This window comes from Antedon mediterranea, chromosome 3, assembly GCF_964355755.1.
Source record: "Antedon mediterranea chromosome 3, ecAntMedi1.1, whole genome shotgun sequence".
Taxonomy (NCBI): Eukaryota; Metazoa; Echinodermata; class Crinoidea; order Comatulida; family Antedonidae; genus Antedon; species Antedon mediterranea.
The window spans coordinates 5,523,867-5,537,761 of NC_092672.1; the positions used below are offsets into that span (position 1 = coordinate 5,523,867).

General features: G+C 33.1%; 3 protein-coding genes across 3 annotated transcripts; 2 read left to right on the plus strand and 1 right to left on the minus strand.

Moving 5' to 3' along the window:
• Nucleotides 1-221: 221 nt before the first annotated feature.
• LOC140044656 (probable ATP-dependent RNA helicase DDX52) lies at nucleotides 222-7,059 on the plus strand. The gene is made up of 14 exons (XM_072089263.1): nucleotides 222-356; nucleotides 809-983; nucleotides 1,139-1,215; nucleotides 1,315-1,500; nucleotides 1,773-1,853; nucleotides 2,238-2,400; nucleotides 3,251-3,323; nucleotides 3,707-3,910; nucleotides 4,100-4,190; nucleotides 4,331-4,453; nucleotides 4,696-4,922; nucleotides 5,041-5,112; nucleotides 5,673-5,765; nucleotides 5,928-7,059. Exons 1-14 carry the CDS (start codon nucleotides 267-269, stop codon nucleotides 6,130-6,132), a joined length of 1,860 nt encoding a protein of 619 aa, XP_071945364.1. The 5' UTR covers nucleotides 222-266; the 3' UTR covers nucleotides 6,133-7,059.
• Nucleotides 7,060-7,107: 48 nt separating this feature from the next.
• LOC140044657 (C-signal-like) lies at nucleotides 7,108-9,253 on the minus strand. The gene is made up of 4 exons (XM_072089264.1): nucleotides 8,926-9,253; nucleotides 8,379-8,572; nucleotides 7,852-8,010; nucleotides 7,108-7,439 (listed from the first exon to the last, which is right to left on the minus strand). Exons 1-4 carry the CDS (start codon nucleotides 9,107-9,109, stop codon nucleotides 7,215-7,217), a joined length of 762 nt encoding a protein of 253 aa, XP_071945365.1. The 5' UTR covers nucleotides 9,110-9,253; the 3' UTR covers nucleotides 7,108-7,214.
• Nucleotides 9,254-9,566: 313 nt separating this feature from the next.
• Nucleotides 9,567-13,337, plus strand: LOC140043443 (solute carrier family 15 member 4-like). Its single transcript, XM_072087956.1, has 6 exons — nucleotides 9,567-10,558; nucleotides 10,722-11,023; nucleotides 11,247-11,409; nucleotides 11,515-11,664; nucleotides 11,954-12,290; nucleotides 12,680-13,337. Exons 1-6 carry the CDS (start codon nucleotides 9,989-9,991, stop codon nucleotides 13,000-13,002), a joined length of 1,845 nt encoding a protein of 614 aa, XP_071944057.1. The 5' UTR covers nucleotides 9,567-9,988; the 3' UTR covers nucleotides 13,003-13,337.
• The last annotated feature ends 558 nt before the right edge of the window (nucleotides 13,338-13,895 follow it).

Genomic DNA, 13,895 nt, shown 5'->3' on the forward strand with positions numbered 1-13,895 from the left:
AATTAGAAAATAACTGAAGTCCAATGCGGTGAACTAGACATACCTCTAAAAAAAGATCGTGTGCTAAAATATTGACAAAATGTATTGCAAACAACAATACCCAAATAGGTCATTATGTTTCCTATATGACTATATAATTAAACAAAAAATATTGCATTGCTAATAGATTGTTTAAATTTGAATTATACAATATCAGAAATATAAATAAAATATACTTTTATAATTCAGGTTTAAAGATTAATATTCGAGCCTGTAAATATACCAACATGGCGTCCTCCACTGACTTGTTTCGGAAACTTGGTGCTGGTGCTAAATTCGATTTAAAACGATTTGGACGTGATTCAGAAAAATTGAACGTGAGGCATTTTATAATACTCATGTAGTAGATTCAATAGAATTATATCATTAGAAGTTTAGTTAACGTTAAAAGCAATTTTATTTGCTAGCCATTAGCTTGTAATTTAAGAGAGATCAACACGCGGAGATAACGCGTTAAGCTCCGGTTGCTTGTTTTAGTTTGACATAGGCCTAGGCTTAGTTAATCCTCCATAAACATTAAGAAATTCAAAGCAATCCAGTTGTATCAGCTTGTGAATTATTATGATACTTAGACGTTAATATCGGTATTAAATATATTCATTTAATTTTAAGTTATATTATTGTATTATAATTAAATAATTATATATTATAGGCCTACATATCTATAGTTTAGTTAGGCCTAGGCTAATATTTATTTTTATTAGAATTATTATTATATATGGTTTGTTGTATCAGTTAATTAATGTACAGTATGTTTACAATATTTTAGATTCAACAAACATGCTTCTCTAAAAACAAACCAAAGGCATATGCATCCCTGGATTTCTTCGGAGCCCATGAAAAAGTGAATAAAAACGAATCATCCGACATCGATGAACAAACAGAAAAACAAAGCAGCATCATTCCTAACCAAGTTAAGCGAAAAGCAGAAAAGAACATAGAAGGTATATTTGAGTTTGACTATCTATATCTGAAGTTAGAATAGATAATATCCTATATATATGGTGAGCTTCACACTCAAATATAAAAGAAGCCAAAACCATGGATATCAATGTTTTATTGAAGTAAGTTAGTTGGCATAATTCCTTCTGTGTTTCAGAATGTCAGAGTCAGAATCCAGACTCTAAGAAGAGTAAACTTCCGCCAGAAACAATTGAATTATTGAGACAAGAAGGGGTAAATATATTAAAGTACCGCTAAATTATAAATAAAAATAAATATAACAATAATACATTTTTTAAATCTCATATTAAACAATATTTTTCATTATTAAAGATTAACTCAACACGAAAGAGGAATAAGATTCATTTTGAAGGAACCGATGTACCAGATCCAGTCACCAATTTCCAACAGCTACAAGAAGAATACAAAGTACACAATGATATTCTGAGCAATATACACAAAGCAGGCTATGAGTCTCCTACCCCAATACAGATGCAGGCTATACCTCTTATGCTGCATGTAAGTTTACCAGATGACTGTCGTGCACACATCAAATTTGGTAGTCTACATATTGATGCAGCTTAAATAAAAAAAACATTTTTGGCACACATTGGAATCATATAGTTTCAGAAAGAAAAAAAATCAAACTCCCTCTGTTGGCAAACAATAACTAGAGACTTCTCATGATGGAGTCGAAACGTCGTTCTTTTTTAAGCGTTATTTTTCTATTATGTATTTACAATAAACGTACCTTCATTCGTAATTTTTATATTGTGTTTTTTTTTCTACAGAGACGAGAAGTGTTGGCTTGTGCTCCAACGGGGTCTGGCAAGACTGCAGCATTCATTATTCCAATTCTGGCACATTTAAAGGTACTGTACAGTTAATGTCTATCACTATGGAATAAATAAATATATCGTGTAACCAACTTATATCCATCCATAGCTAAAGAATAAAAAGCCAATTTGGCAGTGCCTTTTTAATTTTGTTATTTCATACGCATCCAACAGCGAGCACACACTCCATTACAGGATGGATGAACTATTTTATAATTTATTGTGTTTATAAACTAAATCTCATTTGAGGCTTAGGGAGTGGAGTTACAACCCTCAGGATTGAACCCTGGGATTGGAAGGCAAGCATGCATGTTAAACACCAAGCTACAGCCCCACTACATTATCATTCCTCTTTATCATCATCCTCTTTATCATCATCCTCTGTCCTTATGAATCAATAGTCTACTTTTGTTTTGATAGAAATCAAAAAGTACTGGAGTACGAGCCGTAGTAGTCTCGCCAACAAGAGAGCTTGCCCAGCAAACCCATCGAGAATTTGAGCGTCTAGCAAAAGGTCGAGGGTTGAAAATTCTTGTGCTGGATAAGATTCAAATGGAAAATACATCAGACAAATTTAAATATGGTAAATTATTAAAAAGTGGAGTTAGAAATAAATGACATTACATTTTATTTTTATACAATAATGTATGTTTTGTAGATAGTTACCTTTTTGTAAATGTGTGTATTAATGTCAATAACTGGCTTGTGCTCCAACGGGGTCTGGCAAGACTGCAGCATTCATTATTCCAATTCTGGCACATTTAAAGGTACTGTACAGTTAATGTCCATCACTATGGAATAAATAAATATATCGTGTAACCAACTTATATCCATCCATAGCTAATTTGGCAGTGCCTTTTTAATTTTGTTATTTCATACGCATCCAACAGCGAGCACACACTCCATTACAGGATGGATGAACTATTTTATAATTTATTGTGTTTATAAACTTAATCTCATTTGAGGCTTAGGGAGTGGAGTTACAACCCTCTGGATTGAACCCTGGGATTGGAAGGCAAGCATGCATGTTAAACACCAATACTCTGTATGCATAATCATAAAACTTCTTCATGATCTGTGTGAAAATACCTTCTTAACCGTGACGAGTTGTAAACAATCCTAATTTAGCATATGCATAATGCGTACTCATGGTTTGAAATCTTTGTTTACTTTCGCTCGTGTCGATTTTCCAGATGAAATGTAATTAAACTAATTTACCTGTTAATTACGTAAACTTGTTGTTTTGGCTTAAATTTTCGACTTAAAGTGAATAACTTTAATATTACTTTGATATGGCCACTTTAAATTTAGAATATTTTGACCTTCATTTTTTTGTGTTTCAAGGGACAATACATCTTTAAATAATCGCCTCACACCCCAATACATACATCTTTCAATGACGTTTAATATTTTGTATTTTATATATGGAACAGATATACTTGTAAGTACACCAAATCGTTTAGTGTACATGCTCAACAAAGGATCAGAGTCTTTAAAACTTACAAGGTAACAACTGCTCTATATTTAATTTGTATTAATCAACACTATAATATCAATAGCCTACATAGATCATGGACAAAATAATGCATAGCGCTCATCACACATAACTATAAGCACGGCTTGAATAAGCAAGGATGTAACTACAGAAAGATCAAGATAGGTGCTAAAAAAAATCAACACTACATTTAGTAAAGCGGCTTGAAATAAAGAAGCTTGAATGAGACTTAGTGGAAGGTCTTAAAATAAACTGTGGACTGGGTAAAGAATTTAAAAGGTTTAGGTGCCACTACCATCACCCCTAACCACAGTTAAACACCGCACTGAAACCAGCAAAGTTTGTTAATGATTTTAGTCGTAGATCAAAATTCTAATTTATAATTTTTTCCTAGTGTTGAATGGCTTATAGTCGATGAATCGGATAAACTATTCGAAGATGGTAAATCAGGATTCCGAGAGCAATTGGCGGTCATTTACAAAGCATGCGAGTCTACTCATGTGCGACGTGCCCTCTTCAGCGCTACGTTTGCGTACGAGGTTGAACAATGGTGTAAACTCAACCTTGATAATGTTGTTGCTGTTACAGTTGGTCAAAAGTAAGCTAAATAGATTAAGATTATACTTTATATTCATAACCTGAGATCCTGTCAGCCATTTTGTGTTGAGGTTCTATCTGAAAAACTTTGTATGGGTTAATTTTATTTTAAAATAAAACATAGATAAAATCATTAAGGAATTATAATTTCTCTATGATAAAATATGGAATCTCTTTCTTAATTTTAAAGGAACACGGCAACGGATACAATCAAACAAGAGTTGACATTTGTCGGTAGTGAGTATGGCAAGCTAGTAGCCGTTAGAGAAATCTTCAGAAAAGTAAGTATATTTTTATACACATTGTACCTTAATAAATGGGGTACAAAATATTGATATTGTAGAGTAGGCTTTTTTTCTTAAGAAGGTCCTTTAACCAGTTGAGTTAACTTGTGGATTCAATTATCATTTTTCTTTCAAAGGGTTTTAATCCACCAGTGTTGATGTTTGTGCAGTCTAAAGATAGAGCTAAGGAGTTATTCAATGAACTTGTATATGATGGGTTAAATGTAGATGTTATTCATGCAGACAGGCCACAGATACAGGTAATTATAAACATGGCGAAAGTGGAGCCTACAGTTTTAGATTAAAACTGCAGTATCAAAAAGTGTCATGTGCCCAAATATGATAGTAATATGCCCAAGTATGGTCATGATGTCCATATATGAGCACATCACATTTTGTTGTCACATTAAGTTTGATAGTGTAGACAGAGCATGAATTTATTTGACGTGCCATTCATTAAACATTCATCCCTGATAAATTACAAGACTCTTTTCCCTCCTAGAGAGATGAAGTTGTCAAGAATTTCAGGTCTGGCAAGATATGGGTGCTAATTGCCACCGAGCTGATGGGTCGTGGGATAGATTTTAAAGGGGTCAATGTGGTAATCAACTATGACTTCCCAACCTCTGCCATCAGCTATATACATCGTATTGGTAGAACAGGACGGGCAGGCAGACAAGGAACTGCAATCACGTTCTTTACAGAAAATGACTTGGCACATTTGAGGAGGTTTGTATGAGTGTGTAAATCGGCAAAAAAAACGAAAACTGAAAATAAAGGCATAGTAGGCATACATTCTTACATGACACGAAATATTGAATTTATTTACTATTTGTAATTTCTTTAGTATTGCCAATGTTATGAGAAATGCAGGTTGTCAAGTACCAGAATACATGTTGCAGATTAAAAAAACATCAAAGTAAGTTTTATGAATATGCTAATTCTGTATGCAAATTCAATATATACAAATTCAGGATGCACACAATGAATCGAAATGGTGTCAACACTTTATAGATGTACGAGTTGAATTTCCATAAACCACAGTTGAATGTTTACTATACAAGTCGATAGCCAGGATTAAAGGGGAAAAGGGGAGAGTGTTAGGAGCTAGGCGTATTTACAATCATTTTTAAAAGTGCAGCAAAATCTTCCCTGGCTATGAGCTTGTTATAGTGAGGCATAATAAATGGATATAAAAAAAATAAAAAATTGTAGATAAATGACTACTCACCTATATCAACACAATCTAAAGGTGATTCAAAGTGAAAAGCTGTCTCAAAAGTGGTCTTCTTTTAGGAGATGATCTATATTATTAAACTACAAAATATTAAGTACTGTATCAGTTGTTGTAGAGTACACAAAATAAAACCTAGGTGTAAATGAAGTAAACTTTCATTTTTGCATTCTCTCTTCAACTATTTAAAATCAATTCTATGGATATATACTGTAATTGCAAACAAAAACTTTTTTTTATTGTAGGCGAGAAAGGAAGCGTCTAGAAAGAAATCCAGTGGAGAGAAATACAATTAGAACATTACCAAAGAAAGATCTGAAGAAAGCCAACAGAAAAAGGTTTCTTTATTTGTTTTCTCCAACAATTTTCTTAAAGCAGAAACTTCATATAACTTGTGTCAAACAAATCCCATTACAAATATGATCACCATTCTGAAAAAATATAGTATATATGCATGAATGTTAATACAGTATAGTAAAAAATGTTTGGTTCTTTTTCAGGGAAATGATAAAACAAAAACTAGAGAAAAAGCAGATGAAAAATAAAGAGAAGGAAGGTCATAGTAATAAATTAAAAACAAATAAACCAGTTATCAGTAAAAATAAAAAACTATTGAATAGCGAGCTACAACGTACAATTAAAAAGTCAAGAACTGTTGACAGAAAACCCGGTGAAAAGAAGAGTAAAATTCATAAAAAGAAATGAAAAAGAACACTAACCTTCATCAAGTGTTTTTAGTTCACAAGTTTTCAAGAATGCAAATAAAACATGTAGGAAGCTAAAGGAAAAACAATCCACAAAAAGAACTGAACTTTGTGAACAATTACTGATTCTACTCAACTGTACATGCACAAGTCTGATCACAAATAAATGCATCCATATTTGCAAGACACCTCATTGCTTTTTTCACCCAGGTATATAAGTACCTGCATTTAAAGTATACATAGTCTTTTTGCACTTCAAAGTTATTTTATAGAAAAACTGCTTCGGTCTCGTCAGATAGCACGTACAACTTTTGTGATGCACCAACAAGCATATCGGCTACAAAATTAGCGCATCATAAATCAAAACATTGGGACCGGATTTTATTTGCCACGCTGGCACCAAAACAGGTGTGAAAGGTCCTTATAAATGTATGATGCCTCTATCCGTCAAATGTACATGCTTTGCTTGCAAACAAAAAATATACACTTTAATTTTCTCCAGATTGATATTTAATTAAATTTTTTCTAATTCTTTTGACAAAATACAGTCAACTTTCTCCAAACAAGAAAGGATAGAAAAAGCCTTTGAGATCTTAAAAAGGTTGCAGGGTTTCATGAGTCTAATTTTAGAAGGGTTGAATTCAATTATTTATCACAAGTTACTAAAAATAATGACATATTTTATAATAAAATACATTTTCCTAATACAGTTACTTAATATATTTAATACAATTTGGTTATGAAACATGGTATAAATTATATTAAATTTGTAAACTTTGCAAAAATACCAGTTAAATTAGATATACAGTACTAATCCTATACAGTACACTTTACTAAAATGTTTAAATACAATTTTTATTTTAATTAAATAAACATAATACTGATATGTTTTTTAGGTTTTATTTTAGTTTTAAAATACTGATACAGTATATTAATTTAATTAGAACCAAACAGGTATATAATTTTAGTTACTCTGTAAAAAAGTACATTTCAAATGTTCATATGTTTTGTGCTATAGCCCTAAAACAGCTCAATCAATCAATATTCATTTTTAAAAAACAGGTTAATTTTGTATCGTCAGTTTTACCAAGGTATTATTTCGCCGTTGTAACTAAACAGTTTACCGGCAGATGATTTGTTGAAGGAACTGAACAACTCAAACAGACTTTTAACACTTTGGTCAGTGGTCAGTTGGCCGTTTGGACCGCCCATGTCGGTTTTCACCCAGCCTGGATGAATACATGCGACAAGGATTCCAGACGACTCAAGGTCAACACTCATCAGCTTGGTCAGCATGTTAACAGCAGACTGTGTTTTAGAAAGAAACATGTTTAATCAGAAGTAACCTTCTAAAAGATGTGAATAACATTATTAAAACTAACAAATTTTGTTATTTTAAAAATCTTTATTTTTTCACGTTTTGGGGTTAATCAATCTTGATTGGTTATTAACTGCTAGTAGTAGACTAGTTCGAAATAACCTGTTAAAAATAATCAATTAAAACACTCAATGGTTGTGTGTTTGACCAAATTAAAGTTATTTTAGGGTGTCTAGAAAACTAAGTTCTAGAAATCTAAGAACCAGTGGCCGTATTCACCATTCACACTTAGGCTAATGGAAAGAAAGATTTTTTTTTTAATTTAAGGGCGTTTCCATTAGCCTAAGTGAATACAATTTAAGGGAATATCTCCCTTAAGTTATCTTAAGTCTTTAGTAATACCTTTGTTACTTGGTATGAATATGAAGAAGGAGGTCCACCAGGTCCAACTGATGCAATGGATGCCATGATGGAAGAGAAGTGGATAATGGCTGCTTTTGATACACTCATGCCAGGCTGCGGGGAAGCTGCGGCAGCTGCTTTCAGTGATGGAAGCAAATCCTACAATAAATATTTCAGAATTTATTAAAAATAATCAATTCATTTTAATATTTACTTGTTTAATAATCAATCCATCAAATCAACTTTTTTTCTTCGATAAAACATATGAATAACAATGCCACAAAATACCTCAATATAGAAAAAAGTAATTAAAAAAAAACATAGATATTATAGTGAACTGAAGAAAAACACTGAATTTCTCCATATTGCTTTAATACAAAGAACAGAATCGTTACCTTTTTGTTTATGTAATGTATTATAAAAGATTGAAAGTTTAATATATATAAAAAAAGAATAATCCTGTTGTTTCTCCAGATGTAGGTTGGATTGTGGAAAAGTACGGTCATCAATGAATGAGTTCCATTTACCTGACAAATTTTAACTGGACCAGTAATATGTGCACTAAAACTCTGCTCCAATCCATTTCGTGAGACTTTATCAAAGTCGCCAAATCTCTCCAGATGTACCCCGGCATTGTTTAGTAGTAAATTCAAGCCTTGTCCCTCTAAAATGTTCTTGACTTTGTCAGTAAATGCATTTATAGAGTCATCACTGAGTATATCTATAATTGAGAACAAATGATAATATTTCGCAAGTCATACCTTAATAATTAATACCACAGAGTTGTAAATAGGTATAGAGGGTATCTTGGCCGGAGTGCAAAGTAATACAGAAATTTCCTGTATTTATTTATTCCTTGTTATTTTGTATCGAATTCCGCATTTTTCAATTGTTCAAGACTTGAAGTTGTGCACAATATAAAATTAAATTGTGAAAGAAAAGTTCAATTTTGTGCTATTACTAATCTAAGTATTTACAAATTGTGCAAGGTTTCAATACTAAATATAAGTAGCACATTTAACATATAAACTCAATAAAACATAACATTTGAGCGGAAAAATGAAGTATACCTACCCAACTGCAAAACATGAACGTTTGAGTTGGATTTTGCAATGGACTGCAACTCAGTTGCCTGCTCCGGCGATCTGCACGTTGAAATCAGATGAGAGGGAGGCTTAGGAAGAGCCACGAATTGTTTGACAAATTCAAGCCCTATTCCTCTATTTGCACCGGTGATTATTACAGATCGGACGTTCATGTTACAGATTATATTTTTTATACCCGGTTACTTAAAAAAGTATTACTATTAGTGTTCTCTTCTCGAACTTCCCTCTTTTTGCTTTTAGGCAGTCAGCTATTGAGTGTGGTCAGAGCATGGATGGTCAGAGAGAGAGTTTGATTGGTGGGGCGACGTACCTGGATGGTTGACACGTGCAGTGCTCATTGGAGCATTTTATATTATTAAACCATGATGCAGCAAAACTGATGATTAGCTATAGGAACAAATCAGTCATTTTTACACTTTCAGTAAAAATAACCATTTATTATACTACTATCATATCAGGGAGGTATATGCATATAAAAGAAGACAAAACATATGTTAATAACAATAATATAATATTTGCGAAATTTACAAATTAAAGATCAATTGCGCCCTCATAATGATAGTTTGTCACGTACGTCACATGACAGTTCATTGGTCTTATCACATGACATAACAAACATAGGGAAACAACAAAAAAACACTCCTGCTACTAATTCGACTCGATACCGGATAGGATATCGAGCTGGTTATTATAATTTTTGAATCTTTTGTTATCGTTAGAATAATGTAACATTGACTGGTGTGACTAGAAGTTTTGATGTCTACGACGCGCAGCTTATACAAGGAAGTTCACTTTAGGCCTACTTTTTTGTATGGGAAAGTCCCACAAAGTCAGTCAAGCCTGGCAAGCGCAGCAAGGATAGACTCTACTAGAGAGAGTGAAATCGTCACGAACTAAGTATAATTAGAGTTCACAAAGCAGGAAACAAAACAGTAAATGCCGACAGAGAAGACAAAGAAGATACAAAGAAGATTGATTGTTTTGTAACTAGCAATTTACTCTTGTAAAGTTTGAATAAGATCTTGATAAAAATGATGAGACAACAGGGAGGAGACAATGAAACGTCACCATTGTTAAAGAGGCAAAACTCTGATTCACAAAATTATAAAAGTTATAGAAGAAAAGTTGCTTGTTCTACAATATCATTAACCCAGATGTTTGAGCGAATTGCATTTTATGGTGTGTCCGCAAACATGGTGTTGTTTCTAAACCAAGAACCCCTTCATTGGGCTGCAGATGAGGCTGTACAGGTTACCTTCATATTCACTGGACTTGCGTACATGTTTTCGCTTATTGGTGGCATACTAGCTGATTCGTTCTTTGGTAGATTTGTCACAATTGTTGTCAGTTTTGTTATATACATTGTGGGTTTAGTGCTTCTAACGCTTCTTGGGCATGCAGTGCACTATTCGAAATTTGAGATTTTGTGCGGCAATTCAATTGAATGGGTTAAAATTGTAGTGTCGAACAATCCAACGCCATCAACCGATAACCAACCTATGCACGGCAATTGTAGAACACCGGTGTATATCTCGCTGATTTTAATAGCTATTGGAACTGGTATGATTAGAGCTAACATATCACCATTTGGAGGGGATCAGGTACCACCACATTTATAAAAAAAAAATCCATTTTGTTTTATTCGATTCCGAGAAAATCTAGTCTAAAATTTGTTGTTTTTTTTATAACAAATAATAAAAAACAAATGTCAATTGTCCAATATTTTTTGTAGGCATTAAATATTACATTTGTTGTATATTACAGGTTAAAAATGAAAATTCCAATGTGATGCGAGCATTTTTCAATTGGTTTTACTGGGCGATTAATATCGGTGCGTTCATCGGAATAGGCGGGGTTTCCTTCCTACAGCAATACCTTAACTTCTTCTGGGGATTTCTGGCACCAACAGTTGCTATTGGAATCTCAATGATTGTATTTATTCTTGGACGTCCGTTCTATGCTTTGAAAAAGCCGACAGGAAGTGTTTTAACTAATATTTTCAGAATAGTGGTCGAGGCTTTTAGGGGAAGATCGAGACGCCGTCGACATTTCAGCAACCAAAATAGGTTTGTTTCATAAAAGTAATTGCTTGGTCTATACAGTACATATAAACCTACAAATACATTTCATCATTCACCCCAACAAAACACCAGATCCAACACATGCCCTTGAAAATTCCACTCAAAATTATTACTATTAAATTGTATACAAAATAAAATAAGCCTATACTATTAAAACTATCACAGTATGGTTTATGTATTACTTGCACTTATAAATTTTATTTTTCAGCAATCAAATATTGAGTCCATTGGCAAAGCCATCGTTCCTAGACATGGCAAAAGTCCGCTATGGCGGAAGTTGGCACGATTCAATGGTGGATGATGTGAAGAGTTTGGGTACGATCATTTTAGTGTTTGTGGCCCTCATCCCATACTGGATGGTGTACTTTCAGGTAATGTAAGATTTAACTTTATCGAACCGGTAATAATTATAAAAAAAGTTCCAACAAATTCATCATGCAAGCTATTGGTATTTCTGTGGGTTTTTTTTTTTACAGATGCAGACAACATTCCTTTTGCAAGGTCTCCACATGAGAGCAACATTTAAACCAAATTGTGTAAACATTGCCAATTCTACTACCAATACAAGCTTAATGGTCACAGAAACTTCAGACAGTATTGTGCCCACTGACTGTAAAGAAGATCCAGTAAGGGTTTCTCTTTCTAGGCTCCTTATATTTTAATCTAGCTGTTTTTTTTAAAAACAATGTGCTATTGAGACCCCTGGTTCTACCTTACATTGGCTTGATTTAAAACCAGGTTTGGGAAAATTAAAGAATTGCAATCTCCCAATACATTGTGATGCAACCAAAATGTGGGCTTTGAGAAGACAAGAGAAGTTTTTTAAAATATCAATCCAAAATGCGTAAAAACATAATAATATACAAAGGAGAATTGAAGAAAATGATATATATAATAAACCCTGATTATTTTCAGTTTTCGTTTCCTGCCGCATGGTTGACCATTTTCAACGTTATCACTGTTCTTCTTCTCATCCCGTTAATGGAACGCGTCATCTACCCATTCCTGGATAAACGCAACATTCACATCTCACTTCTAAAGCGCATCATCATTGGAATGATCTTTATTATGTTAGCGGTCATCTGTGCCGGAGTCTTGGAGATTTACCGACTCAGAAACGTGCACGATCGTAAGAATGTCTGGGTACAAACTATAGGTACGACGCAATACTATGCTGCGCATTTGTGGATCTTTTGGCAGATACTTCAGTACGCGTTGATAGGAATCAGTGAAGTCTTCACAAGCATAGCAGGTAAAGCATACTGCCCCGACACATTTTTCCCCTATAATTAAACATATACAGTACTGTACACCCAAGAGTTTTTCTGTTCTTAAAAAAAATACGACTGAGTCTAAATTAAAATAAACATGACAATATATAAGCAATATTAAAACCAAATGTTTTTATTGTATTAAATTTTTGTTAATTTCAACAGGTCATTGTAAATTTTCAGATGACCGAGAAACAAAAAAAAAGAAACAATTTCCTCCTCAAAGACTCAGTGGTTACACTAAGCACCCTATTAAAACAACGCAAGGTCCCAAAAGACTAGCTTTACCCATCACATGATCTAGTCTCCGAACCAGTACTGTACGTAGTATACATTGCAACATGTTTACACCATTTTATTTATTTCAAAGGTCTCGAGTTCGCATATTCACAAGCACCAAAGTCAATGCACAGCCTGATAATGGGCCTTTTCTACTTATCTGGAGGATTGGGTAATGTTTTTGGAGTGCTTCTCTATGACTTCACTACTAACGTTGTAGGATGGAAATCAAATAAGGATACAGCCAACATAAATTATATGAAATTGTGGAAATACTTCTTCTTACTTGCTGTGATCCAGTTCATAACCATTATCATTTTTAGTTTTGTCTCGCAGTCTTACGAAGCGAAGGAAAAAAAAGCAAGACAGAAGAACAACATTCAAAGAACGTCCCTAATACCGCCATTAGATTAAACATAGATCTGGGTTGAAAAAGGCTAGCTAGGGAAAAGAAGGTGCTAAGGAAAGATACAGGTTTCAGGTTTCTTCATATGAACAAACAATAACAATATATATATATGTATAAAAGCATACATGTTTCACTTTCCACTTGTTAAACATCAGAAAAAATCTACATACTGGAATTGAACTATTTAATATAAATTGGCCTTAATGCTAAAACTTTACTGTAGTTATAGTAAAATTAATGGTAAACAAATTTTTTTAAATAAGAAAAAATAAGGATCATATAATATTTTTTGGCTTTAAGATATTGTCATGCACAGAATTCAATCTGAACAATTTTGTTGGGGGGGGGGGGGGGACTGAGGGTCGGGGGGAGAGTATTGATTCGAGATATTTTCATGCACAAGGTGCAATTTCCATTAACAGCCATTTTTTTTATTTGAGAAAGCTTCAAAATTATGTCAATCCAAATATTTTTATATATATTCTTGAACGGTCACAACAAAATGCAGTTGATTCAGAATTAAATTTGATATGTAAAAAGAGTAACATTTTGAAAATATAATTATTGCTTTTTAAAATCGTCTTGTCTATTTTTCTTTTTGTCTAGTAAAATAACAATACTGTAGTAAATAAATTAGTAATATTAAAATAAAGTAATGATGAATACTGTAGTAAATAATAAGTAATAAATAAAGTAATGATGAAATCAATTCTTAATTATATGGAAAGACATCCCCATTGGGCAAAGAATGTTGCTACATAATTTAAAGCGATATTTTAGTGTAAACATGAACGACATGACATGACATTTTTGGGCCGCATGTAAACTGAAGATTTAAACATTTATTTCAAGACATGTACCGGAAAAACCATCTTTTTAGTCGCGTGCAACGCGACTC

Bases quoted from the DNA above. Each gene is read 5' to 3' on its own strand.
- LOC140044656 (XM_072089263.1), top strand. From the start codon at position 267: ATGGCGTCCTCCACTGACTTGTTTCGGAAACTTGGTGCTGGTGCTAAA. The intron at 1,854-2,237 runs GTACTGTACAGT...TTGTTTTGATAG, and splicing joins CAATTCTGGCACATTTAAAG to AAATCAAAAAGTACTGGAGT. The intron at 4,191-4,330 runs GTAAGTATATTT...TTTCTTTCAAAG, and splicing joins TTAGAGAAATCTTCAGAAAA to GGTTTTAATCCACCAGTGTT.
- LOC140044657 (XM_072089264.1), bottom strand. From the start codon at position 9,109: ATGAACGTCCGATCTGTAATAATCACCGGTGCAAATAGAGGAATAGGG. The intron at 8,573-8,925 runs GTAGGTATACTT...TCTCAATTATAG, and splicing joins CGTTCATGTTTTGCAGTTGG to ATATACTCAGTGATGACTCT. The intron at 7,440-7,851 runs GTATTACTAAAG...TCTAAAACACAG, and splicing joins ATTCATACCAAGTAACAAAG to TCTGCTGTTAACATGCTGAC.
- LOC140043443 (XM_072087956.1), top strand. From the start codon at position 9,989: ATGATGAGACAACAGGGAGGAGACAATGAAACGTCACCATTGTTAAAG. The intron at 11,024-11,246 runs GTTTGTTTCATA...TTTATTTTTCAG, and splicing joins CATTTCAGCAACCAAAATAG to CAATCAAATATTGAGTCCAT. The intron at 12,291-12,679 runs GTAAAGCATACT...TTTATTTCAAAG, and splicing joins AGTCTTCACAAGCATAGCAG to GTCTCGAGTTCGCATATTCA.